The sequence below is a fragment of the Chaetodon trifascialis genome, chromosome 13 (genome assembly GCF_039877785.1).
Source record: "Chaetodon trifascialis isolate fChaTrf1 chromosome 13, fChaTrf1.hap1, whole genome shotgun sequence".
In the NCBI taxonomy this organism is placed as follows: Eukaryota; Metazoa; Chordata; class Actinopteri; order Chaetodontiformes; family Chaetodontidae; genus Chaetodon; species Chaetodon trifascialis.
Genome location: NC_092068.1, coordinates 8,558,294 through 8,584,937, shown reverse-complemented (window position 1 = coordinate 8,584,937; position 26,644 = coordinate 8,558,294). Strand labels below are relative to the sequence as shown.

The window sequence follows — 26,644 nt, the reverse complement described above, 5'->3', positions numbered from 1 at the left end:
TATTCAGGAACATGTGCCATGTAAGTAAATATAAACTGACTACAAGGGCTTAAAATAATTACCTTATCTTAGTTTACACTGTGCTTTAGATGTGCATATTACTGCACAAATTTTCAGGTAATAGCATCTTTGTCACATAATTGGAGCCTCAGGCCCCGGGGCCCCGGGGCCCTGGGCCAATAGCCGCATATAACCTGTTGGTAATCCAGTGGCTCTATTTATGTTTTTTCTAAACCTGGCAACCCAAGCTTTTATTGTTATTGATAGCTGATAACTGCTCAAAACACGAGTAAATAATTTATTAACCATTCATAAAGTCAATAGTTCATAACGTTTATGAAAGCTTTATAGGCTGCTCCATTACAAAGCGCAATCCTTTAGGCAATAGCTCCATATTCCATCTTTCTATACTTTGATCAAAAAGGATGAAGCTATATGTAAGGAGCAGCAAAGCTCGGTACCGGCTGACAGCTGCTCGGTCAGCAGCAGACAGATAAGAGCTGTGTGGAGTTCAGGAGTTCATCATGGAGCCTCACGAGCAGCAGTGAACCAGCAGAGGACCTGGAGACGAGGCGGGGCGAGGGCGGTCGACAGCAGTCTCTCCCTCTCTCTGTGTAACACACTCGCCGACATGCCTCAAGCGTGACAGTAAACTGGTTGAGCTGGGTGACGGGGAAAAAAGAGCAATGTAACACAACTTTCGACAAGTCCCACCTGTACCAGAGGAGCGACGCAGCCGCGAAGAAACAACATGGAGAAGAAAGCGAGATGGGTGGCTTAAAGTTTAACCGACGAACAGCTTGACGAGTTCATGTCAGCGGGGTGAGTTTTCTCTAAGGCCTGGACGCTCCTTTACGGGTTTAGGGTACGAAGTTTAACATATGGCGAGCGTGCGCTGACTTGTGCTAGTGTTGCCTGGCTGTGGAGAAGCTTTCTGACATGTTGTCTCGGTCTCAGAGGGGGAACAAAGGTTTGTGGACAAAGTCTGGATTGGACTTTCAGCTCTTAACGGTGCTTAGCAGTCTTTTAATGGGTGATTTATTGTCGCGGTAGTGGGTGTTTTGTTCGAATAGGGATGTTTCCTCTCGGTACTTCTCTTTTAAGCGCCTTCACATGAACTTGCAAATGGAGACTTTGGGTTTGTGGCCACAGGGAGAAGCCGCACCCTGAACCCACTGTCCTGTGGTCGGATTCCATCTCCCCTCATTCACTGTGCTTTCACTGCTTTCAGAGGATCACAGCTGGGTCTCTGCTGTACGAGCTACAGATGTGAGCAGAAAGACTTGAACCCTTCGAGTCAGTGTTGAGCTGTAGGTCTGGGTGACATGGTTGGAAAAAGTATCATGATATTATGTCATAATGTGGCAAATGGATGCAGTATCACATTTGAAATAGTCCGTCCAACTAACTTTGTGTCACTGCTGTGGGCTACATCCGACAAAACTCTTTGAACACACAAAGTAATAACTTCGCTGTTATATTTGATGAGTTTCTAATCACGTACTGCTTGTCATCATTAGCGTGCTCAGCATGATGTGATTATGTCACCAAATAATTGCTCTGTGTATCTGTTAAGACATAGAAAAAACACAGATATTTAAAGTTAAGATGCCGGAGGCAGCATTAGTGCTTGGAAATAGTTTCCTATGTACATTTTGCAGTTGCTGTTCTTGTTATGTTACTTTGTGATGCTAGTACAGATGTAAATTCACCACGTCTCCTTTCACCGTCGCCTTCTCTTTAGACTACATCATGGCACGTCGCTCTCAGTGTTCCTCTGCAGGGGATAACCCCCTGCACCCCAACTACCTCCCTCCTCACTATCGGGAAGAGTACCGTTTGGCTATTGACGCACTGGTTGAGGAGGACTTGGATGGATACTATCAGTTCCTTCAAAAAGCAGATGTGGTGGACTTCCTGTCCTCACCTGAGATTCAGTACATTCAGGAGTCTGTTCAGGTCCCTCAGCAGAGCAGCCACCCTGAACAGCGTTTTCTAGAGACCGGCGGAGATGGCTCCTCAGACACTTACTGGCCGATTCACTCTGACCTGGACGCACCAGGTTTGGACCTTGGCTGGCCTCAACTGCATCACTTAATTGGGCCCACAGAGGTCACCACTCTGGTCAACCCCCCCGAACCTGACATGCCGAGTATCAAGGAGCAGGCCCGACGACTTATCAAGAATGCTCATCAGGTGCATGTTTCACTTTCTTTATGGGACGAGGTTTCAATGGAAACTTGTCTTTGGAGTGTCTTTGTCCTGACAGTGTTGTTTTTACACGGTTCTTGTTTGCATCTTTTATCTTCACAGGTGATTGCTATTGTGATGAACATGTTTACCGATGTTGACATTTTTCAAGATATTCTCAACGCTGCCATGAGGAATGTTGCCGTCTACGTCCTTCTAGACGAGCAGAACGCCCATCACTTCCTCAACATGGTGTCCAACTGCAGAGTCAATCTACAGAGCATTCAAGTGAGTACATATTCCTTTAGAAAATATTGCATTTTGGTACAGACATTGTAATCAAGTTGTGTTAGAGACAGACTAACACACTTGACATACAAGCTACACAAAGCACACATTGGGAAATTGTATGTCCACGTTCAAAAATAGCAAGGCGTTATATCAAATACATGGTACCATTAGATTCCAAATAACTTTCAATTTTTCATAAGTCTGATGTTTAGAATGTCAAATGAAGGTTGAACTTGTGATTTTTTTGCATTAAATCAACATTGAAAGTCAACATTGTTTACAAATTAAGGCAAATATGTGAAACCAAAAATGTAGATGTCTGGACAGTTTTCACAGCAAATCCTGTGTTTCCACCTCTAACAGGAAACATTTTCAGGGGCTTATCCTTCACATGCTAAATATAGTCATTACATGGGTTCACAGTCTTTCTCCTTCCGTATTGATAGAGCTTGTATAAAAAGCTCAAGTCCAGCTTTTGCTAGAAGTGACTCCTCATACAGATATAGAAAACAGCCTTCTCATTATGAACATCACTGGCTGTCATCCACTTCAAACTGATGTGAGAGAGCTGTTCATAATTAGCTCTCGCATCTTGCCCTGTCCAACAATGTTAAGCTTACATTTTCCATATCAGGAGTAATTCTGTCAAGCTTCTAGGCTGCCTATGATGTTTTTTATGGTGTGTTGCTGTGTCTTGTCATTCGCTTTATATGCTGAATGTTACCTGTTTGCTTTTACTGTATGTGCCCTCCATGCCTCTTGTGTAACACTATGCCGTGTTGTCCTTTGTAATGTTCAGTTCCCTCTGTCATGTTTGTTTTTTTATGCTCAGATGAAAATAAGCCGTATGAACAAATCTCACACGGATTGTAAAATCTTTTCCCATTGGTAGAAATCCAGTCATTACTGTAAAAAGGGAACTTGAAATGTAGCCATTTTCTATGTCCTCATGTGCAGAGTGGTAATACTAATGCAATGCTGCCACCTAGTTTGGATTGCAATTAAAACACCGGGACACTACTTTAGCTTAATATTCATTTTTGGGTGATTTGATGTGTGTCTTGCAGTTTTTGCGGGTGAGAACCGTGTCTGGCATCACATATCACTGCCGCTCAGGGAAGTCCTTCAAAGGTCAGATGATGGATTCCTTCTTGTTGACAGACTGCAGGGCTGTGCTGAGTGGAAACTACAGGTGAGCCTGTTTAAAACTGCCACAGAAAGCCACACCTCTACGTATTACACCACACAAGGATTTGAATGATTCGTTTGTGTTTTTAATATTGTATTCAGTTTATATCCTGTGCTTCTAATCCTACTTACTGTCATGTCTTTATCCAGCTTCATGTGGTCTTTTGAGAAGCTCCATCGCTGCATGGCACACCTTTTCCTGGGACAGCTTGTAGCGACCTTTGACGAAGAGTTTCGTATCCTGTTTGCTCAGTCCCAACCACTGATGATTGAAAATGTGCTTGCTCCAATGGAAGATTATAGCGTTTTACAAAAGAAGCTGTACCCGAGTGAAAGAATTTCACTGTACAGAGAACCAAGGAAATTTCGACCAATGGACACTGCTCATTCAGAGGAATGGGCGAGACATTCATGTGATGAACGTATGGATATCGATTGGAGAATGATGCCCCTAAAAAAGAAGGAAACTGTGCACGACCCTGCAGATGTGTACAGTAAGTTTCCATTCCAGCAATCACGCATGGATCTGTCGTTGGAGCAGGGTGCTTCCAGGATGCCCATGATGGAAAGTCCTGCCTTCAAACGTCACAGTTATGCTGAAGGCGTTCATGGTAGATACTCTTACCCATTCCTGCCACAACAGGGAATGCCAGAGCCTGACAACCAGGGAAGGCAGTTTCACAGGGGGCACCAGCCTTATCCAGGACACGACCCAGGAAAAGAAGCAGATTACAGTGCCTACGACAAGTTCTGGAACCAAGACTATCTTTTAGCAGATCAGTATTCTGAATCTGGCTTACCACCAGAGATGGAACCACCTGACAACTTTGACCCAGTGCTTAACTATTTATCATCGACCAGAAATGTAGACTTTGACCAGGGCTCAGATAAATTACCACCTGTGGCAGATTTGCCTTTTAGTTCATCTCAACCTAGAAGATTGAGTTTAGGCCAGCCATATGCCTGTCAAAGATCTCCCACCCCCACTGCTCCTACTGAGCAGAAGTCGTTTTTCCTGGAACCTAACACTGACCGCAAGGATCCTGTGGTGAAACGGGGGCTAAGAGACTGGAGGATTAGCTCATACCTCAGTGCATATGACAATCCAGGAGATGAAGGCCTGCCGTTAGCACCGCCTAATGCTGCAGATGCTTTTGAAGAGCCCTCTAACCTCACACAGCAAACAACACCAGGCATAGATCTATCAGTCCCTAAAATCCCCAATGTCAGAGAGTTTAAGGTTCCTGCAATGCCCAGGGCAAGTCAGTTGACAATTTATACCAAAACCGCTGCACAAGAGCAGACGAAGAAATTGCCTGATGAACCTACAGCTGTGGCAGTGGACACTAAAACAACCCCGACACCTTCAGACTCATCATCCATAGCTGAAGGAGAAAAGACAGAGGAGGCAGAGCCAAAGGAACCAAAAACTGCTGTTGTTCATAGGGAGGAGTCGTTCCGAAGGAAATACAATGCAGCAGTACAGAGGAGCTCTAGGTTAAGATCCTCTCTGATATTCAGCTCTCTGGACCAGCAGCATACTTCTCAAGATCCTAAAACTGCTTCAGGCCAACAGGATGAGGACAAAGACAAAAATGAGGCTGAACAGACAAAACAACCTTTTGTTTCTCAGGGTTTGGGACAAAGGAGATCAAGAGGACCCTTTGATTTGACCCGTTACATGAAGTCAGCCACTTTTGATAATTCTGCCACAGATTCACCCAAACCAGACGGTGGAAATGGTAAAGTGGATGGTAAGGATTCATCAACGGATGAAAACTCAAAGGATCTACAAGAGTCATTAAAACTGCCAGTTGGAGAGAAAGCAGATTCTTCACCATCATTGCCCCAATCCAAGCCTTCTGATGCTGAGCTGGCCAAAACCGATCAACCTATAAAACCACCCAAACCTTTGCTCACCAGTCCATTGTATGTGGATATGAATGATCCTGATGCAAGGCTAATGTTTTTCAAAGAACTGGCAGCCAAACGCAAAGCTGCTATGGCTGCAGAAGCTGAAAAGAGCAAAGAGAAGGCTCCAATGAAACCACTAACTGAACTAAAAAACAGTGCTACTGTTAGAAAGGAGGGACCTGTACCACAAGAAACTGCAGAAAAGATGGCTGACACTGCAGCGTCTGAGGATTCAGAAAAAAATGCTACTGCAGAGAATGAAGGGAAAGCAGCATCCACAGAAGCATGCAAGTCAGTCAGTCCATCTTTAGATGTCAGTGATAAGACTGACAATGTGGACAGTCGGGTCGAGAATGATCCCAATACCAGCCAAAGGTCTAAAAAAGAACAAAGCAGAGTTTCAGCTGATTCAGAGAAGATTGAGCTGAAGAATAGCCAACCAGCTGCAACTCTGACTGTTTCAGCAGGACCAGAAGCACCTCAGAGCAAACCATCAGAAGAACCAAAGCTGTCAAATCCAACAGTAGACAAGAGTAGCCCCAGTCATCCACCTACACCCACAAATGCTACTCCTCCTAATATCCCTTCTCTTGCACAAGGTACTGATGAAAGTGAAAATCTGTGCCTTGATTCTACCTCAAAGGAGTCTAGGTCACTCACTACCAGTTCAGTGGAGGTACCAACATCTCCTGCATCTGCATTGTATTCTGACATCCCGAATCCTGAATCAGTGCAGGTAGAATCCAGCATCTCCTCTTCTCCACCGCTATCTGAACAACACGCTGGGTCAGAGTTCAGCTCTTCTAAGCCATCAACACAAAGCTCTTCCGCTGATCACGCTGTGCCAGATTGTGGTTCACAGATCCATCCAAACCCTTCACCCTCTATCTCTACTCCTCCTTCTTCTCCAGCAGAGACCATATCTTCTGATGTTACTACAGATCACTCAAGCTCAACCCTAATTTCCCCAATATCACCCCCAAATGCACAGGGAACGGTCGGCCCCTTAGCCCAATCAGTCGTGGAACCTTCACAAAAATCTGCGACTTCTTCCATCAGCCAAACAAAATCTGAGCCTCCCCAAGCTCTAGATTCTGTTTCCCAGTTGACGTCATCTGAGACCTTTTCAGCAGCTGAATCTGGACATGAGGAATCTGACATTTCTAGAGACACATGTGCTGCTGGTTCAGAGCCAAACACATCCTCATTACAGTCCACAGCAAAGACAGACTCTGAAGAATCTTGTGCTCCTAGTGCTCCTACACCTTTAGAAAAAGATGTTCCCAAATCAGAAAACCAAACTGTTCCACAAGTTGTTGGAGAGGAATCTGAGGTTCTTGGATCATCAAAGGATGTCCAAGCTGATAGCTTATCTCCTAGCCTTAGCCCCCTATCGCCTGAATCATGTTTGCCTAATGTAGCTGATCAGGAAAGTAAATCCCGATCTAATCAAAATGACATTATTATTCCTACTCCCTCCCCAGCACACCCTCCACCTGAACATTCTTTAGTAGAGACAAGCTCTCCTGTTCATCCAGACGTAACTCCTAATGCTTCCCAGTCAGAAACAACTGCATATCTTCAAGATGCACCAATGAAAGTGGCCCCTCCCTCTGAACTTAACTTGATACAACCTGTCACCCCCAGCCCTTCTGAAACACTATCATGTGCTACTCTAACTGACTCAGTTGGATCAGTTTTGTCCCCCGAGGCTGAAAAAACATTGTCTGCATTGCACAGCTCCTCGGATAATGACTCTCTTCCACAGCAGGTTACAACAGATTCGATGCTCCCTTCAACAGAAACTTGTAGTCCAACTGAGCCTACCTCAAACACCCCCATAGAGCCTGATCTGCCATGCAAAACACCTGAATCTGTGTCTTCTGAAACACACCCCTCAGAGCCACCGGTGCCTGCTGGAAATAGTGATATGGACAGTCGGAAAGAAGTAAGCCAAGAACCAGAAACGCCTGACCCTGGTGAGAAAAAAACTGATGATACTGAGACCACAAATAAGGTTCATACAACTAATACACAGGAATCTGTCTGCAGTGAGAAAACAAATGACCAAGAAAAGCAAAATAACTGCTCCCAGGTGCTAGTGATCACATCAGAGGAAGCAGTTCCTCCATCACCACAGTCGAAGCAGCCAAAATCTAACCAGTCTCGCTACCTCTCATCAACAGCCAACGTACTCTCAAGCAGCAACCTCAGAGATGACACAAAGCTGCTTCTGGAGCAAATTTCTGCACAAAGCCAAAGCAGGAATGAGGCTACCAAAGAGCCCGTCACCGATGATGAGAAAGAAGATGAAGCTGACAAAAATGCCAAAAGGGAGAAGGAAAGAGGGATGAGATCATTCAGCAGAGGGCAGCAAAAGTCAAGTCAGGAGCGCGAGAAGCTGCTGGAGAAGATCCAAAGCATGAGGAAGGAGAGGAAAGTCTACAGTCGATTTGAGGTAAGAACGCATTAGCACCATTGTTACTGTTACCTATTTAAAAGTACATTTTTCCTGCCACTGTACATTTTGTGCATTTCTTTCACAGATGGCACCTTAAATGGGATCCAAAGAAAGCTGAGAGGATTAACAGCGCATCCAGTACGTGTAAAGAACAGCAAAATCAAAGCTGAAGTTATGACCAAGACACTTTCTGACCAAATGGGCTTTCACCGGTTTACCGCAAGCAAGGCATGATATGCGACAAAGAAGCAGGGTGAAAAGGGTAAATGTACTTATAATACAAAGGAAAAGAAACCTGATGCCAATCAGAAGCCTGAAAAATGCTATTACCGGAAGGCTACCTGCTAGTAGTGATCCAACTAGGTCTCCTCCAAAACTGACACAGGTCTGTGGCATGTGAGTGTTGGATTATGTAGCAGTGACCTCCGTTGCACACTCTGATGCCTCCGTTCTTCAGTGAAAGTGGAAGAGTAACTGTATATTTATGTGGAAGCATGCAAAAAGACCTGTTAGCAAGGTTAACACCAGCACTATTTTGACCATATTCACTGTTGCAGTTTCTGAATATCTTCACCCTGAAAGGGGTTTTCCAAAAAAGGTCCATTTTCAGTGACCTAAAACTATGTTTGTGTGTGAATGAAATGCCAGAACGCATGGGAAAAGCTATATTTTGGACTTGTGGACTAGGCATGAGACTTTATGTTTGTGATCAAATATATTTTTACTGACTGCATGGGTAAAGTGCAATGTTTGCAGCAGGTTGTTTCTATGATGAGATCTGTCCTTGCCTTTTCGTACAGCGCTGACAGACAGTTGATTTATATTCACTGGTTTTAAGACAAAATGTGATGTTAAAGTGTAATAGATTATATCAAGTAGGCTGAGGTCGCAAAGCTGTAATATACTGTGGTTTATACTGTAGTATTTCATAATCATGGTAAACAACGTTTTGGATAATTCCATGTGTTTGTGAAACACGTGCTAATATAAATTCATATCCTTGCATGACTTTTTGTTGTGGTGGAAATAACTTGTAGCTTTACATCTTTGGAATCTGAATGAAACATGGAATTGAAATGGTGAATAAATCTAAGATTAAAACGGAATTGCAGGTGAAACACGATGCATCTACAATATAAATGTGTAAATCATGTTACGCCATGTAATATGTCAAATTTTTTGTTTCTTCTTTCTGTTGAACTTTATCCAGGAGGAGTTTTTCAGGTTGCACCTGGTTGCCTTAAAGGGTCAGTTCACCCAAATTACCTAAATCCCTCAAATATCCATCCATCCATTATCTATACCGCCTATCCCTTTTGGGGTTGCGGGGGGGCTGGAGCCTATCCCAGCTACAATGGGCGAGAGGCGGGGTACACCCTGAACCGGTTGCCAGCCGATTGCAGGGCATCCCTCAAATATTTTTTATTTTATTTAGACAATTTGTGAGTGTTTAAACATTAATTTTGGCCATGCAAAGCCAATGCTACTTGCATGGTTAAAGGGGTGAGTGACAAAATATGGGGTTATTTGGTTTGTAATTTGCTCGAACTGACCCTTTAATTGTCTCTGAAAATCTGCCTTTGTGAATCAGAACTTGTCACACCTGTACACAGAAACAAGAAATTCTGAAACTGCAAATAATTTACCCAACAGTATGTGGAATTTTGCTCTGAATGTTCAGCTTTTATAATGGATTTATGATACAGCAACACTTGCCAGTTGTAAATAAAATGTATTAAAAATATGTTTTCTTATGTGTGTGCCTGATGTTGCCAAAGGAAGTTGCAGAGAGAAGCTGAAGTGGTTCAGTTCATTGCATTGGGAAAAATGCATAATTCACACATATGTATTGACACTTCATCACAGATATTTTAATTTGTGGGAAAAGCAGTGGTGTTTGCTGACAATAATCTTTTCAACCACTAAGCCGTGACAGTGAGCCAGCATGGGCAACACCGGGACACTGAAACTGAATCCACTAAATGGAATCAGTTAACATTTTATTACTTGTGCTTTTCCCACTGTGACATGTCAGTATGCTTTCAGTGAGTGGAGATGTTGCCTGGATGCTGCCCACTGCTCCACTGCTTACTATGCATTTAATGCACAAAGTGAATTTCCCTATGATGATCAATAAAGGATGACATATACTTAATGTATGAATAAAATGTATAATAATGGATAGCTTAATACAAACATTTTGTGATGGATTGTAGTTGACTGCAAAAACTACATATTATTGAATCATCCATATGTTGATAACATCTTGGGCAACATGTCACGGTGTTATTAAATTACTTTTTTTTTAATTTACTTAATCCTGTGTCCTGTGATTCCCAAGCCTCCAAACCTCATGACGGTCTCACCACAATGACTTGTCCTCTAGCACCACCCTCGGGCCAAGCACTGGTCACTCCATGTAAATGTCATTAGAGCACTAAATCAATTTTTTTTTTTTTTTTTTTTTTTGGCTTGGCACCAATGAAGACCCAAGACATGCAAAACTGTGTGTTTCATCTGTCAGACAGCTGTTTTCTGACATGAGCATTACAGCTTTCCAAGGCTGCTACCCTGCAGCAGACTTCCAGTCTTAAATAACATGACACATTTAGAAAGTTGAGGCTATTTTGACCTTCAAACACTGTTACGTTCTATCATTAACTTGATAGAGCTCACATTAGCTCTTGAAGGCTGTGATCTCCCAAGCAGAATAATGAAGAATTATTTTTTGTTTGTGTATGTGTGTGCATCCGTGTGTGTCAGGGCTGCATTTCTACCTAATTGCCTAATTTATATTGCAATGAACAAAATATGGTACTGTCTAGTTTTCACGTTGAAACTTTGACCTTGACCTCCACTCTCTGTCTCTCCACAGAGAGTGGAGGTCAAGGTCATCTACCAAGCAGCATACCTGATGCCAGCTGGAATTTAGTGTGTTGGTCAAAGATGCTGTAATAAGTGTAACAAAATAGGATCAACTGTTTTTCGAAAGATGTGTCTTGCTTAACTTGAACTGATTTACTTAATTAACATGGAGGGACTTTTCTTGCAAAACGCTATGAAACCGATTACCGATTCACTGTGAATGAACTTGTCACATGTTGCAGTGCGTTGATTCCATGTGCTTCATAAAAAAACAGTGGGCCTCTTGTTTGCAAGAGTCGCTCTGCCTCCGCCGCTTGCAGATGTCTTCATAAGCTCTTGCTGAATTATACTAATCTTTAAAGAACCCTCGGTGCCTGAAGTACCTCCAGTTTGAAGGGAAAACTCAGTTGTTGCTAGTGTTTAGTTTATTTTTGCTGTTTGTTGGGGATCGCTGCAAGTTTTCATTAGAATGGACTTAACCCTGAGGAGAGTGTACCACATCGCAGTATTCAGCTGGTATGCTTTCATTGTGAAGTGTCTCGCTGCTAAGGATGGAGAGGAGTTACCACCAGGAATCTTTGTTTATGGAGGACCCTGGAAGTACCTTACTTTTTTGAATTTGGTGAGTACGTTAGCCATATCATGTATCAGTAATACATGAGTGCTCAATATCTATGTATTGCAGATATGAAAAAGGATATTGGAAAACAATAATGCTGCTTTTTGATATTTTAGTTGTTACAGATGACATTCTTCGGTCTGGCAGCGGTGAATGACCTACAACCTGGGAAAAAGTCAGAGAGCGTTCTGATCAAATGTAAAGACCTTCTCTTCTCTGTCTTTGCCTTCCCTGTGGGCATGGTGAGAAGCAGGTTTTTAAAAATAATCTTAAAATAAGAATTGCTCTCCACATTAACTCTTTTTTCTCTGTTTTTCAATGTCTTAGTTTGTTGTTCTCCTTTTCTGGGGGATCTTTGCCTATGACAGAGAACTAGTCTACCCAGCGACTATTGACACCTTCTTCCCCCCCTGGATTAACCACGCTATGGTCTGTAAATCTACATTCTCAGCATTTGAATAAGCTTGATTCTCCTGTAACAAACCATCACACCTAATGTGTTATTCCTGCACTACTTTCTCAGCACACGTTTGTCCTTCCTGTGTTACTTGGAGAGGTGCTGGTGCAGCCTCACATCTACCCACAGAGGAAAAATGCGCTGGCAGCATTGGGAGTCGTGGGCTTGTCTTACTTGTTTTGGTAAGTGTAGTCATCATACACAGTAGAGTCATGGAGAAGCAGCTCCGAAGTTTAATAGTGCATAGTTAACACACAAATATCACAGCATGTTAAAGCAATTCAGTTATTCTTGATTTGATATCCTAAATTTGAGGCTAAATGAATCTTTCATACATTTTAATGTAGTTGAAAGCACAGCAGAGTTTAAATGTGTAGCACAGTGTTCTTACTGTTACCAGTCTACACTAGTCCAGTGCAACAGTGTTTATTGGTCCATAATGGAAACAGCTTGAGGGTAAAAACCTCCTTTGAACCTCCAATAGTTCTGGCTCACGTACTATAAAGCCACCTACAGATCCTCATGTATGTAATGGTACAAACCATGCATATGCTGCACGAGAGTTTTTCCATAACAATCTCACAATCTGTGCCCTCAGTGTCAAACAGTCCAAACCACTGAATATTTGCAAGAGACAAGACAGTACAAGATGATCTGATAGATCTGATAGACGCTGATACCGATCGTTTCTTTTCTTTCTCTCTGAACATGTTCCACAGGATTGTATGGGTGTACTTGTCAGTTGGGATTTGGGTGTATCCCCTTCTGGGCCACTTCAACACTGCTGGTCTGGTGGGCTTCTTCTTTTTCAACATGTCAGTGGTGACATTGCTCTACATGCTAGGGGACAAGCTCAACAGCCATGTCTGGAGTAAGAGACAATAACTTCACAACTGCAGATACATGAAGAGTGGTGTATTCACTCTAATCCCTGTCTTTGTCTGTCTACTGCCCTCTCTCTTGTCTCCTTTAGGTAAGGACATGAAAAAAATGACCCAAGGAAAGTAACTGAACCTCTCTGCTACATACAAAAGCCGAACTGTAATCCCTTAAAGCCGAGACTGTGTAACTTTTCAAAGAAGAGCCAACACATTCTTCCTCTTACAAAAGGAAACTTTGAAATTATAAGCATTAAAACACACTATTGCTGAATTGTATGCACTCTGGGGTTTTGTGTCTACGGCCCTTTTTGGTCTGGTGTGACCACTGACGTAAGATGACTAATGTTTAGCTAAAGTTAGCAAACCCTCTATAAAGCACAATACACATAAACTTACTGCCTGCATGATTCTTCTCCTCTTATGCTGCTGCTGATACTGTCACGCCCCTGATTGTAGCCGTCTGTTTAGCAAAAGCCTCACTGCAGCCACTGAAACCGGCCACAACTGCTGAATTGTGTAACACACATGTTGCTGATGTAAATGTTTGAGTTCAGTTATACTGCTGAGCAAAAGGGGAATTTAAGATTGCACAGCACTTGAATAATGCAATTTCAACTTCATACAAGCTTAATAAACAAAGCACCCCGATAACAACAGCACATCATCCTATTACTCTATTTTCATTTTATGCATTTCCTCGTTAAAAAAGAGGTGGGTGTTGGATGTAATGTATCAGAGGCTCTTTTTCACAGTCACAGATTTCAAATGACAAAGTTAGGCAATAGATATAGCAGTCAGGATCCACCATCAAGATGAGCACATCCATATTTAGCACCATTGCTCCTAATTCATTACCAGTTCCATCTTTGACCTGAATAAAGTGCATACTTTTCCTTTAATTGGAACGTCTGAAGGGGTTGGAAGAATAGTTTAGTAATCCAAAACACGATGCTGAAGAGCCTTAATTTGATGCCATCATAAATCCAATGATATATCCAGGATCAGCTGTGGTTTGTCCATTAATTCCTGGGATCTTTTTTTTTTTTTTGTGAAAGAGCTCATCCACCATGCAAATCTCTGTAGCCTTTAAGGTGGTGGAGATAGTTTGGATCTGCATCCACCAATCCAGCTGAAAGGATCCTGGCCAATAAATGCACATCCTCTTCACTCAGATCCTTCTGCTGAAGAGATGAATGTGACATTTTTCATCTCAATTATCACTCGCGATTACAGGATTTAACTTTGGATGATTACTCACCTTCTTGGTGTTGGCAGCTGATTCGGGAGGTTGAGGTTTTTGAGGTTTATTCCCCTGTCAAAGATAATAACATTACTTCATCTCATTACATTGGTCACTTTGTTTGTTTCTGTCTTTTAACGGCTGATTTGTGTCCTATTCTTTATCCAAACTACATCCATCATGCACAAGAGAAACACTGTGAAGGTTTACTCACCTCTTTAAGTCCTTTTGAAAAGCACATTATGATGAAGAGGAGGCCAACAATGATCTGAGCGTGTTAAGATAAAACACCAGTGAGTAGTCGGCCACAGTCCTCATTAGACAGAAACTTTGATTAGTGCACACTGATGTATTCTCATAGCTGAAAGAAAGTTAAATAATAAAGAGAGAGGTTTTTACTTACTCCCACCAAGTGCAACATGTGTATATCTCTTGGTTCTGTCCTGCCTGTGCTCTGATTTGTAACTCACTGTCAGGAAAAATAAGTTCCTCCTGCTCTGAGACATCAGACCCCAGTGCATAAGTCACAAGAGAAAACACCCATGAAGAACCAGCCATACAGGATACACTGCATTTCAAGAAGCACTACACCTGAAAGAGGTTAATCACCAGACCAATGTCTCTTACGTAACTGTCTGCGTAAAATGGGCTGTTGTTATGGAAAGAGGGCTATCATAGCCTTTCAGTGATTACGTAGTTTCCAGTTTAGACTGTATCTCACTGTCACCTGCAAATAACAAAAGAGAAGTATGACTGCCATGATCTCATACGGTGATGTAGCACTGAAATACATACTATATATATTTACTAATATACTTATGAAACTGGCCCCACTAAAGCAATTTGTACAGTGGCTGCCCATACAAGTATTATGAAACACCACAAGTTGAATGCAACAAAGTAAATTTAAACAGTACAGTTTGAGTGAGCACAGTTTTGAGGTACTAAGTAATGTTGGAGGCTGCTTTTGCTCCGTTGCATTTATCTGACAGCTGTATTTACTGTGGAGATTAGGTTTTTCTCACACAGTATGATGAGACTATAAAATAGACTATAAAACTACCCAGCAGTGTAAAATGTACTGAAATGTAGCTCCACCTCAGGCTGCTACAACATTAAAGTGCTGCTTAATGTTCATACTTCAGTAATGTACTATATTTATACCTTAATACCTTGATAAACTATACAATTATATGTTTAATGATACTGTACCCCAGGGCTATATTTCAATATTACAGTATTATTAATAGTTGTTGTTTTTTTAAGGGTGGGAATACCTTTTTCCAGCACTGTGAATCACCTAGTGATAATGTGGCAGGAGTCATACTACACTATTAGTTTTACTCATCATCCCCACCAGAGGGGGGTAAAGCTGTTTTTAATGCTGTCCTGTGGTATCACCAAAGAAATACTCCTCTGGATAGTCCTTAGTTCCAGATCCTCCCAGCAGACCCAGCATTACATAAGATCAATAAAATGTTAATACAGTAAAAATAATTGTTATTTTTTATACAATATTAATATTGCAAAGCACTGATATCATCTCATACATTTGAATTATAGTATTCCTTATAGTATAATGAACTTCACTGCTCTTTTACAACTCTGTGGTGTCTATAAATATAGCTATATATATTGGAATATATTCTTATGCTGCCTGTAGCATAGTTTTCCATAGGCCTGTTATACTTTATTTCATTTCATTTTCTGGGTATTTACATTTTTCTTTTACAGATGACTGATGGCAATGTGAGTTCTGAGGACCATGCCAAGTTAGTGTACGTACACTTTCCCCTTTTCTTTTAGTAACACACGACCATGTACATGGTTATATGGACATAATGTGTAAACTATGCTTCCACATATATACATAAAACGGTGGTGCACGTGATTGGGGGTGGCGGTGTTTTGTGCATTCCGTAGTCTGTCTGTGCACATATATAGCTGCTGAGACACGCATGCGCGTGAATGTGCCATCTAGAACATTGTAGATGCATCGCGACATATTTTACCTCCAAAAAATACAGTGTATGTACAAGCAAGAAGACTTCCGGTTAAATTAGTATGCCTTCAAATTAAAGGTCACCACTTTTACACTTCAGCACGTTGCTCAGAGGGTGTGGCAGCATTCACTCTACACTTTATAAATAAGGTGTTCAAATTGCCCTGATACTATTGTCAGTATGTAGTGAAACTAAAATGCATAGTTGCATTGTTTTGGACGCCTGACCGTTATACTACTACAAAACGAGTTTTATTTCTAAAAGAAAAACCTGACATCCAGTGTGTAGAACAGATAACTCGACAGCTTTCCTCAGCAGCACCGTACCGCAGATGTTGATAGAGAACTGGAGTAGAGGGACTGGGTAGAAGATTCTACTATAAGCGTTAGCTGACAGTTGGCTTTTGGTATTACATACCGAAAATGAGCCGATGTGTTCGTTTTTAACAGTCGGACCAGCTAGTGAGCAAAACACTGGAAGACAGTACCTGTCAAGTCTGGCGGGTTTGGTAAGATCTGCTATTTGGCTTCAACGTATAAATCCTTACACATGTTGTAACATGTTAACTGCTTCTGTAAACTGTGGAAGAGTGACAGATCTGTAAGCTGCTGTTTTTAGCTGTGCAGTCAACTCACTAAATGACTAACGAACTACATAATGATCTAACGTTATCTTGCTAAAATTACAGCACTTCGTGAAAAGCTAAGTTATTATTTATTAATGTCGCCACGTGTCTAACGCGTTTCTAACAATTGTTTCCTTGAATCGTTACCCGTCATTGCTAAGTATAATACCATTACGTTAACACTAAGTAACGGCAAATTTAACTTCGCTAAGTTGTGCAGTCATGACAGATCTGTCTCGGTTGTGAGTTAATCATCATGGTCCTGTCAAGAGGTAGGCTAGCTGTCTTTATCTGCGTCTTCCATTCACAACGAGAATAGCACTTCCGTTTCAGTTATTCATGCAACTGTCAGAAGAAACATGACACTTGTTATTTTTATGACAGGGGTCGTATTTTGAACTATTAGTTAAGGGATAAATACGGTTAAATACAATAGTAGCATCTCTTGTATTAAAATATGTTCAGACGTGTGTTTTAATTTGGAATTCCCGACGCCCAAAACGGAAGTCGCTTTATTTGATGATTTTAGCTAACCTATTTCAGCCACCGTTTATTTAACTGTAGCGTACTTGGCTAATCTGTTTACATGTTACCCGGCCAGCCACAAGTTCATAGTATTTGTATTAGGCTATGCTAAATCCTGAGTACAATAATTAAGATAACCGTACGTCTGCGTTTATTCTGTGTAGCATTAGTAATGTTATTTAGCTATCACGTTGTTTGGCTACCTTGCTAGGCGATAGCAGTTGAAGTGCATCTTAAACCCAAACTATGGATCTCTGAATGTGTTCTGAAAGGTTTTATTAGCCGAGGTGTGTCTGTCGTTTTCACAGGGACGGGGATCCTACTGGCGTGTGTAGCCAAAGGGGAGAGCCACAATGCTGTGCTGGGGAAATGCTTCCTACGGGCAGTTAGGCTTGGGTGGGATTGATGAAGAGATTGTGGTTGAACCACGAAAATGTGGATTCTTCCACGGAAAGAAAGTGTGTGATGTGGGGTGTGGCCACAGACACACAGCCTTTCTGCTGGAGGATGGGACAGTGTACACCTGTGGCTGCAATGATCTAGGGCAGCTGGGACATGAGAAGTCCAGAAAGAAACCAGGTTGGTGTTTTTTTTTACATTTTTTGTTAATGATCACAGGTAACCACTCATCACATAAAGCGTTTCTCTCTGTGTCCTCTCAGAACAGGTTGTGGCACTGGATGCACAGATCATTGTGGCAGTGTCATGCGGGGAGTCCCACACACTCGCCCTGAACGACAAAGGACAGGTTTTCTCATGGGGTCTGGGCTCAGATGGACAGCTGGGCCTAAATAACTTTGAAGAATGTGTTCGTGTGCCTCGGTAAATTCAGCAATGTGTTGACACTGATTTGCATGCTGTTCTGCATGATGTGCTGCATGCTCATCCTTTCTTATGCGAAGAAACGTGCAGTAAATGCAGCGTCTTAATGTATCATCATCTGTTCGTTGTCTATCAAAGTAACTGTCTTGATTCAATTCTAGTGCACATGTAATGAAATGTGTTAATTTCTGTATAAACTCAAATGTCGTGATGTTCCCCCCGTAAAACAGAAACATCAAGAGTTTGTCAGATGTACAAATTGCTCAGGTAGCCTGTGGGCACTGGCATTCCCATGCACTTTCAAGAGGTGAGGTTGGTTTGTGGCAGCGTAATGCACGTTTTTCATTCAGCTTATTATATTTTCCTCGTGAGTCAAGCCGTTCAGCGCTCTCTCTGTTTCTCCTCACAGGAGGCCAGGTCTTCTCCTGGGGCCAGAATCGATATGGACAGCTCGGCCTGGGCATGAACGGACAGAGCATTTCCACGCCCCAAATCATTCAGTCTCTGCAGGGTATTCCTTTTGCCCAGATATCAGCGGGTGGTGCTCACAGCTTCGCCCTCACTCTCTCAGGAGCCGTGTTTGGTTGGGGGCGCAACAAGTTTGGTCAGCTGGGTCTCAATGACAGCAATGGTGGGTGGTCAGAACACGAAAGTGTTTGTGAGCATTGAAGCCCTCAACTCAGACTAATTGTCAGAAGGTCTTTTTTAGATCGGCCTTTCCCCGCCCTGCTGAAGTCCCTTAGGTCGCAGAGAGTGATTTACATCTCCTGTGGAGAGGATCACACAGCTGCACTGACCAAGTTAAGTCACTAACCTTTGGGTCTTTAATAAATCTGCATGTTCATGTTCTGTGTGGAAGACCTTGGTTTGAATCTGGTTACCTTAAATCAAAGTGGTGTGTGATTAGTGGTTGTGAATTAGGCCTTGGCCTTGACTTGGCCTTGTTTTTATACTTCAGACCGTCATTCCTAATATTTCTGATGACATGCAGTACTTTACTGTTTACTGTGGCCACCAAATTTCATCAGGGCTCTTGTCAGAATGAGACCGTGTTATCTGTATAAATAAAGGTGAAATGTAAACAAATCTCCATAGTACGAGCCTTCAACGATGCAGCATTACAGTTCCACAAGCATCCCAGCGAGCTCGGGGGCCACTGAAGTGTGAGTTTACTAAGCCTCCTCAAACGACTAACGCCACCCTCAGGCACAGTGCAGACACCTGGTACTGACAGCCGCTGTCAAACAGGCTCCAGAGCCAAATTATTACAGACTGTAATATTGATAAGATCTGACATTACTGCTTCTTTTCTCACTACTTTTTAATGTTTTAGTGCAACTTGATATCATGTTGCAGCATCTTCTTTGTTTTTGTTTGGCAGAATTATGGAAAGTGCAGGAGGTCAGTGTTGAACCAAGTGATCGCCTTAACATCCAGCTTAGTCTTTTCTTACAAATGCCCCCATATCTCAGACATTCAGCTGCTAAGTACTGCTGCAATAATGAGTATGAGTGATGGGCATCTTGAAATTTAAGATCCTAGTTATACTTTAAGACTTGCATGTTGAAACGCACCTCGTGATGGGACAGTTTGCTGGTGGCTGCTCACGGTTTGGCCGTGCAGTGCTCTTGTGCTTGAGAACGACTGGTGTTGCTGATTTTACAGGAAGGAGGTGTGTTTACATTCGGAGCAGGAGGATACGGACAGCTCGGTCACAACTCCACAAACCATGAAATCAACCCGAGGAAAGTGTTTGAGCTCATGGGAAATGTAGTCACCCAGATTTCATGTGGAAGGTAAAATGGACCGTATACATTTTTCCACATTTTATCTCAAGCATGGAACACAGACTGCATTTTTTTCCTGTACTGACATCAATGTCACTGAGTAGCTGTTCTAAAAGAAAAGGATAGAAATGAATTTTATTGAAATGTCGTGAAACTAAACAGTTTTCAATGTCAATGCCGTTATAAGGCAGCACACGTTGGCCTTCACGCCCTCCTCTGGAAAGATGTACTCGTTTGGGCTTGGTGGTAACGGGCAGCTTGGTACTCGCTCCACTTGCAACAGAAAAAGCCCCGCCCCTATCAAAGGTCCCTTCATAGACTGCAATACTCCAACAGATACAGGTGAGACGCAGTAAATAAAGCTGTACCAAATATTTTCTGAGGACTAGCAGTAGGGCTTCAGACAGACATGCAAACATTTTGCGTGAGTGTGTGTGAGATAAACACGAGTTACGCGGTGCCAGTCATGAGAGTGGCCCAATCTGAGAGAAACATGGGAATACACTGACAGCTATAATAACAATTAATTTTGTATAAAGGTGCCTTTCAAAGCTCTCAAGGATAAGATATAGTTAATAACAGGCATCAGTGTATCAAGACATCATAAAATCAACGCAGTCATAAAAAACAGGGTGCAGTCAAATCATGCTGCTGCGACCAAAGGAGGAAATTGCTTGCACCAGTGCTACCAGTGGAAAAGTGAGTCTGGAGTGCTGAGTTGAAGGAAGAGCGAAACGGCAAAACTCACAGCAACAACGATTCGTTATGACAGCGAGGTTATCAGACTCTTATGACAGAGTGAGTGTCTCATTGGAGCAGGTTTGGTTGAAGCTGAAAGCTGCAAAAGCTACAGGGTTGGTTGTTGAATTTGAAGAAGTAGGATCACGCTCACGGAAAGTGTACTCGTGGAGCTTTATTCATGGCATGTTCTTCCCTCTGTGCATACTCAGGTCATTCCAAACTCTTCATCTCTCCACGCACTTATTTCCTGCTTTCACTACATTGCAGACTTGGAGCAGGGCTGTTGTGTCAAGAGGATTTACGCTGGAGGAGACCAGAGCTTTGCTCACTATTACACTGCCAATGTGAGTTTTCATTAACAAAAAGCCCTCTGACATACCGAGGCCTGTCGCTGAGGTTTCTTCGAGATGCTTCCAAATTTTCATTAAATCACAAGAGTTGTGTCTCTTACCTGGTGATAAAATGATTTGTCAGCCCCTGATTCGGTGACAGAGGTGCAAAGGACTTTTTTTTGACAACCTGAAATGGTTCAAGCTGCTACATGGACGAAATCAATACCATGTAGGCACATTTAGAGCCATGATGTCTTCATTTTTCCCTCTCCTTAACTTTAGTTCCCATGAGTTCGTGCTTTTCATTGAATCCTTTTTTTAACTCTCATTTTTTGTTCTTGTTGTAGACGCTCCAGAACACAGATGATGTGAGGATACAAGATTCCCACAGAAAGATTTGCACCTTAAACGAGAACATCATACAGAAATGGTTGAATCACTCACCGGGACGACTCCCACAAGAAGTGTCTAAGTAAAGTCCTCTCTGCCCAAGATCCTCGACTGAGCGCATGTTATCGCTGTCGTGGCTGGTTTTAGGACAAGTTCTTGATGGAGATTTGCTTGCGCTAATTACTTGCCTTTTATGATTCCTCTAGTGAGATTGACCTCGTGTTCTCTTCAGCAAGCTGCCTCAACGGATCTTTTCTGTCAACGAGGTAATGGCATTTCAATTTAAATCCATATTTATCTTTCGAAATTTCGGAATTTCCCCTCGAGGGACGAATAAAGGAATATTGAATTATCTGCAATCTGGCCCCAAAGTCTCAATTCATTATTACCAAATCAAAGGTGTTAGCTTCACTGCTTTCATATGTCTTATTCACACATTATTAACAACTGAATGTCAAAATGGCGACATCCTGAGCACCTTTTAGTAACCTCGAAGCATCAGACCTGGTCCCAGATTGGGCTCTGCTTGCTTGATTTCTTCTTGCTGCATACACGGTGTACTCACATTCATTGTCTGTCTCTTTTACGCAGTCACCCAGATCACTACAGTACCAGCAGCAAATGTTCAGGGGTGGATATGAACATGGCTCGCCTCCTGTTTCACAGAGTGGTCCAACAGGATCACCCTGAGATGTCTCAGCAGGTCAGTGGTCACAACGGAGTCTCATGGAGCATCATATCTGTGTGTCGTCGTTGTTGCACTCGTCTGTTTTCCTCTGTGTCCCTCAGATTGCTGCCAGTCTGGAGAAGAACCTGCTTCCCAGACTAAGTAACTCTCCTCCAGACATTGAAGCGCTGAGACTCTACCTCACTCTCCCAGAATGCCCTCTCTTCAGCGAACGACACAATTACGTGACGATCACCATCCCATTCGCCAAATCGCTTATCAGCCTTAAAGAGGCTCCGCTGAAGGTGCTAGGTAGGCTGGAGGATGCCTTTTCCCGCTTCGTGCCTCACATGATGCAATATTTTCTCTGATGGTTTTTTTTTTTTTATGTCCATCTTTTTTTTCTCCATATGTTTGATGTTGTTGCGTCAGGAAACTGGTGGTCTGCGTTTGAGCCCAGAGTCTTCCAGCGGCTGGTGGAGCTGTACAAGGAGGTGGTGGTGTATCTGCTTCAGATGCATAAGGTGGGCATCCCCGCAGTGGAGCAGAGGATTTTCACCTGTTTCCTGGACACGTCCCTCCGACTCCTGGAGATCTTGCACGCGGTGAGAAATGAATTTGTCGTACAGTGCTTCAGACACTACATCGAAGAGCGGCTGATAACGTCCATTTTCCTGTCGCCTCAGGTGAGCGAGAGAGCGGGACACATCATTCAGTATGATAAATTCTACATCCATGAGTTGGATGACCTGATAGACATCAGAAATGACTACGTCACGTGGATTCAGAGGCAGATGTATCCGCTGGTGAGGCTGCTGTTCCCATGATTCACTTTGTTACATTCGTCTACGGTCCACCGTCTATATGAACTCATTGTTTATGCCTCTGTGTCCTCAGGGTCATGATGGTGTGGTGACTCTGTGCAGGTATCCCTTTGTATTTGATGCCCAAGCAAAGACCACACTGCTTCAGACCGATGCTGTCATACAGATGCAGGTAACATGCAGTGCATCACTTAGTGAAGGTCTCTCTGTTTGTTGCTTGTTCCCTCTATTCGATCGGGTTCACTCCCTGGAAAGGTCACACGATTTGGGATCACAGCAGCTGCACTGTTGTATCTTTGAAACACATCGTTCATTCTTTCCGTGTTATATGACTAGATGGCTGTGGACCAGGCACAGATGCAGAACTTCAGCTCCATGTTCCTGCCCGCAGTGGAATCGGTCAACCCGTGCCTCATCCTCATCGTCAGGAGGGAAAATATCGTTGGAGACACGATGGAAGTCCTCAGGAAGTCGAAGAATGTTGACTACAAGAAACCGCTCAAGGTAAAAGCAGCTGTAATTAATATTTTTGTATGAACAGTGGATCAAGTAAGGTGTTTGTGAAAGGCTTTGCTCATAGTGACAGCTTGTCTAATTAAAGGCCTTATGTTTTTAACTGAACAGTGAATTATCTGTCAAGGATAGATCGAGTGGATTTATCAAATATGTAGCTGCGAGTAAACTGTATACAGTTTAATTAGAAACCTGTGACGCTAATAAGATGAACACAAACGGTACTGCTGCTGTTCAGGTGATTTTCGTAGGAGAGGAGGCCGTCGACGCGGGAGGCGTGAGGAAGGAGTTCTTCCTCCTCATCATGAAAGAGCTGCTAGATCCAAAATACGGGATGTTTCGCTACTACGAGGAGTCCAGGCTCATCTGGTTTTCAAACAAGGTGCTTGCTGTTTGCTCCGCCGTTGTATGATGCACACTGAGTCTGCCTGCTACAAAACGTCTGATGACCATCGCTGACTGTCACTTGCAGACCTTTGAGGACATTGACTTGTTCAACCTCATCGGGGTCATCTGCGGTCTGGCCATCTACAACCTCACTATCGTGGAGCTCCACTTCCCCGTGGCCCTCTACAAGAAGCTTCTGAAGAGGAAGCCAACGCTAGATGACCTTAAAGAGCTAATGCCAGATGTGGGAAGGTCAGATCAAGGAACAGTCATCTGAGGTTCCCATTTAACATGTTTATGAATGTCAGTTTGCCTTGGTATTTTCTTAACTGCATCTACAATTGAATCCTTTCATGTTGCAGTTATTACCAGACAGAGAGCTAACTGAAAGATGTCGCAGGTGTTAAGAAAATAATGTTGTAAACTCCACCTGTTTCTGTCTCCTCTTAAACCAGGAGTCTGCAGCAGTTACTGGACTACACAGAAGATGACCTTGAGGAGATCTTCTGCTTGAACTTCACAGTAAGACGATTGTCAAACAATGCTGTGTGTGGTGCGTGAGGTGTGAAAGAGACAGCTGTGACTTCTGTTTGTCGTTTTAACAAAGTCTAATCTCTGTATTTTCAGATCACAGAGGAAAACTACGGCGCCACAGAGGTCTTGGAACTAATACCTAATGGTGAAGATATCAATGTCAACAAATCAAACAGGTGAAATGTTCGCGGTCGTCCTGTTAACCTGCAGCAGATGTTGTTTAAAGGAATGGTTTGACATTTTTGGAAATGCGCTCATTTGCTTTGCTGCCTGAAGATCAATACCAGCTGGAGCCAGCAGCCAGTTAGCTTAGCTTAGCATAAAGACGGGGAAAGAACTGGCCTGGCTCTGACCAAAAGTACTGTAATCGGTGTCATCTCTTTAATCTGCTCAAAGATTGAAGTGTAAATACTACCTGTTTTCAGATATCTGGACATTTCCCAGAATGTCAAATGAGTCTTTTAAGAAAGTGAAGTAAATTGTTTTAAGCCAGCTCCTTATTGTTTGCCTGATGGTCATATTACTGTCTCTTCACTGGATTTTACACTGAACATGTTTCCAGAAATCACGTTACCTTTACATTAATTCGTTTTTTCTTCCTCTAGGCAGGAATTTGTCAATGCATATGTAGACTATGTTTTCAACACATCAGTGGCCCCGCTGTTTGAGTGCTTCTATGCAGGCTTCCACAAGGTGTGCGGTGGAAAAGTTCTTGAGCTGTTCCAGCCAAATGAACTGCAAGCCATGGTCATTGGCAACACCACCTACGACTGGATGGAGCTCCAAAAGGTGTGCTTTCAAAGAGTGATTCATGGAAGAGTGTCGTTTCGGCAACTCATTTTTGGACTTTTCTTTTTCTGGATTTTTTATGAAACCAGCATCACAGAACATGACTGAAAGGACGTATGTAGAAGTAGATGAGATGAATCCACTCTTAGCTGCATATAAAAACATTCTAGATATTTTCTAAAATTCTCTCATTTTTACATGATTGTTAAAGAAAACAGATATTTCTAATCAGAATTTGTCAAACTCTGAGTAATTTTGAATGCCACAACTTTTGTCTCCACCCTTCAGAGTACTGAATACAAAGGGGAGTACTGGGCTGACCATGCCACCATCAAGCTCTTCTGGGAGGTGTTCCACGATCTTCCTTTAGAGAAGAAAAAGCAGTTTCTGTGTACGTGTTGTCCACCATGCCTGACCTGTTTCAAAAAGATCAGAGATGAATTTACTTGCGTTTTATGGTCAGCAGAAGAAGTAAAACTATGTCTCATCTCTGCAGTGTTCCTCACAGGAAGCGACCGCATACCCATCTTGGGCATGAAAAGCCTGAAGCTGGTGATCCAACCCACCGGTGGAGGGGAGCATTACTTACCTGTTGCTCACACCTGCTTCAACCTGCTGGACCTGCCCAAGTACACAAGTCTAGAAACACTCCGTGAGAAGCTTATACAGGCCATAGATCACAATCAAGGCTTTAATCTTGCCTGAAAACAAACAGAAATGCCTCAAACTCTTGTGTTCAGACATTGGATGACAACCACATTCCCAAGCGTTAAGCTTTGCAGACTTGGATCCTGTTGTAAGAGCTGAACACCGGGTGGAAAGAGGAGCCACATGACACTAGAAATGAGTAAGAGTCGGATGTTTAGTCTTTCACTTAAATCTTGACTTTGATTTTCCTGCTTTTTTCCCATGCCATCGTAGTATTTGATGCCCTATTACAAGTTGATTTACATTTGATATTGCTCTTGTGGATATGCTTTTATTCATGTTTGGATATGACAAGTATGATGAAGCAAACTACTGGAATATACAGCACAGGGCATGCATACAGCAACATGAACACCTGTAAAATATAATGAAGTGCAGTAGCATTAGCTTTCTGAAGCTTATAGTTTGACGTAATAGTGAGATGTTTCTGTCTATACTGGTGAAAAAATATATCAGAAACACCTCAAAATATAATCCAAATGTAATGCAAACGCTGTCCTTGAAATGATCAGATTTTACAATCAGCGCCTCTGACAGGGTCTCAATAAGAGTGTAACATTTTAAGCTGCACTGTGGTGGTAGTTGCTGCATGGCTACTGTGATGATTCCACTGTATTTTACAGGAGTTAATGATGATGTGTTCACCCCCTGTGCATTTCATGTTTGAGCCCAGGCAGTGTAAACTAACTCTCTTTATGTTTGACACCCGTTCTGTTGTAAAGTTTGATTGAGAGCAGTGTGAAGCTGGGAGGGAGTTTTCTTGGCTGTAAGCCATAAACAATCCACAAATAAAAACAAAGTGCAGTCACTGAAATAAATTGGAGTTATTTTGGGGATAGAACACTGTTGTGTTGTTAAAGGCCTTTTTTAAGTACTGTCTTCATGCAGACA

At 42.6% G+C, this 26,644-nt stretch overlaps 3 protein-coding genes and 1 long non-coding RNA gene across 5 annotated transcripts; 3 read left to right on the top strand and 1 right to left on the bottom strand.

Moving 5' to 3' along the window:
* The first annotated feature begins 647 nt into the window (after nt 1–647).
* On the top strand, nt 648–9,781 carry fam83ha (family with sequence similarity 83 member Ha). The gene is made up of 7 exons (XM_070978254.1): nt 648–822; nt 1,745–2,196; nt 2,314–2,478; nt 3,549–3,673; nt 3,820–6,836; nt 6,876–8,041; nt 8,130–9,781. Exons 2-7 carry the CDS (start codon nt 1,753–1,755, stop codon nt 8,139–8,141), a joined length of 4,929 nt encoding a protein of 1,642 aa, XP_070834355.1. The 5' UTR covers nt 648–822; nt 1,745–1,752; the 3' UTR covers nt 8,142–9,781.
* Nucleotides 9,782–11,245: 1,464 nt separating this feature from the next.
* Nucleotides 11,246–13,386, top strand: LOC139341358 (androgen-dependent TFPI-regulating protein). Its single transcript, XM_070977858.1, has 6 exons — nt 11,246–11,531; nt 11,645–11,770; nt 11,856–11,957; nt 12,052–12,167; nt 12,705–12,856; nt 12,959–13,386. The coding sequence occupies exons 1-6, from the start codon at nt 11,379–11,381 to the stop codon at nt 12,991–12,993; spliced, it is 684 nt and encodes a 227-aa protein (XP_070833959.1). The 5' UTR covers nt 11,246–11,378; the 3' UTR covers nt 12,994–13,386.
* A 222-nt stretch (nt 13,387–13,608) lies between these two features.
* LOC139341359 (uncharacterized) lies at nt 13,609–14,615 on the bottom strand. The gene is made up of 4 exons (XR_011603000.1): nt 14,510–14,615; nt 14,321–14,374; nt 14,125–14,178; nt 13,609–14,047 (listed from the first exon to the last, which is right to left on the bottom strand). It is a non-coding gene; the product is annotated as an uncharacterized lncRNA (long non-coding RNA).
* Nucleotides 14,616–17,252: 2,637 nt separating this feature from the next.
* herc4 (HECT and RLD domain containing E3 ubiquitin protein ligase 4) lies at nt 17,253–26,571 on the top strand. 2 transcript variants are annotated; one of them, XM_070977103.1, is made up of 23 exons: nt 17,253–17,838; nt 17,922–18,081; nt 18,312–18,388; nt 18,491–18,712; nt 18,791–18,886; nt 19,751–19,877; nt 20,056–20,210; nt 20,877–20,953; nt 21,289–21,413; nt 21,538–21,597; nt 21,923–22,034; nt 22,121–22,310; nt 22,431–22,603; nt 22,685–22,804; nt 22,896–22,994; nt 23,159–23,326; nt 23,574–23,717; nt 23,808–23,974; nt 24,178–24,244; nt 24,350–24,432; nt 24,862–25,045; nt 25,334–25,436; nt 25,542–26,571. In XM_070977103.1, the coding sequence occupies exons 1-23, from the start codon at nt 17,613–17,615 to the stop codon at nt 25,748–25,750; spliced, it is 3,144 nt and encodes a 1,047-aa protein (XP_070833204.1). In that variant the 5' UTR covers nt 17,253–17,612; the 3' UTR covers nt 25,751–26,571. The 2 variants fall into 2 exon arrangements, 1 of the variants encoding a protein (XP_070833204.1); XR_011602972.1 differs by lacking the exons at nt 24,862–25,045; nt 25,334–25,436; nt 25,542–26,571 and having other exon boundaries at nt 23,808–24,025; nt 24,350–24,384.
* The last annotated feature ends 73 nt before the right edge of the window (nt 26,572–26,644 follow it).

Coding starts and splice junctions, on each gene's coding strand:
- fam83ha (XM_070978254.1), top strand. CDS start 1,753: ATGGCACGTCGCTCTCAGTGTTCCTCTGCAGGGGATAACCCCCTGCAC. Junction 2,479..3,548: donor TCAATCTACAGAGCATTCAA/GTGAGTACATAT, acceptor TGTGTCTTGCAG/TTTTTGCGGGTGAGAACCGT. Junction 6,837..6,875: donor TGAAGAATCTTGTGCTCCTA/GTGCTCCTACAC, acceptor TTCCCAAATCAG/AAAACCAAACTGTTCCACAA.
- LOC139341358 (XM_070977858.1), top strand. CDS start 11,379: ATGGACTTAACCCTGAGGAGAGTGTACCACATCGCAGTATTCAGCTGG. Junction 11,532..11,644: donor ACCTTACTTTTTTGAATTTG/GTGAGTACGTTA, acceptor TTGATATTTTAG/TTGTTACAGATGACATTCTT. Junction 11,771..11,855: donor TTGCCTTCCCTGTGGGCATG/GTGAGAAGCAGG, acceptor TCAATGTCTTAG/TTTGTTGTTCTCCTTTTCTG.
- herc4 (XM_070977103.1), top strand. CDS start 17,613: ATGCTGTGCTGGGGAAATGCTTCCTACGGGCAGTTAGGCTTGGGTGGG. Junction 23,718..23,807: donor TCATCTGGTTTTCAAACAAG/GTGCTTGCTGTT, acceptor TGTCACTTGCAG/ACCTTTGAGGACATTGACTT. Junction 25,437..25,541: donor GAAGAAAAAGCAGTTTCTGT/GTACGTGTTGTC, acceptor TCATCTCTGCAG/TGTTCCTCACAGGAAGCGAC.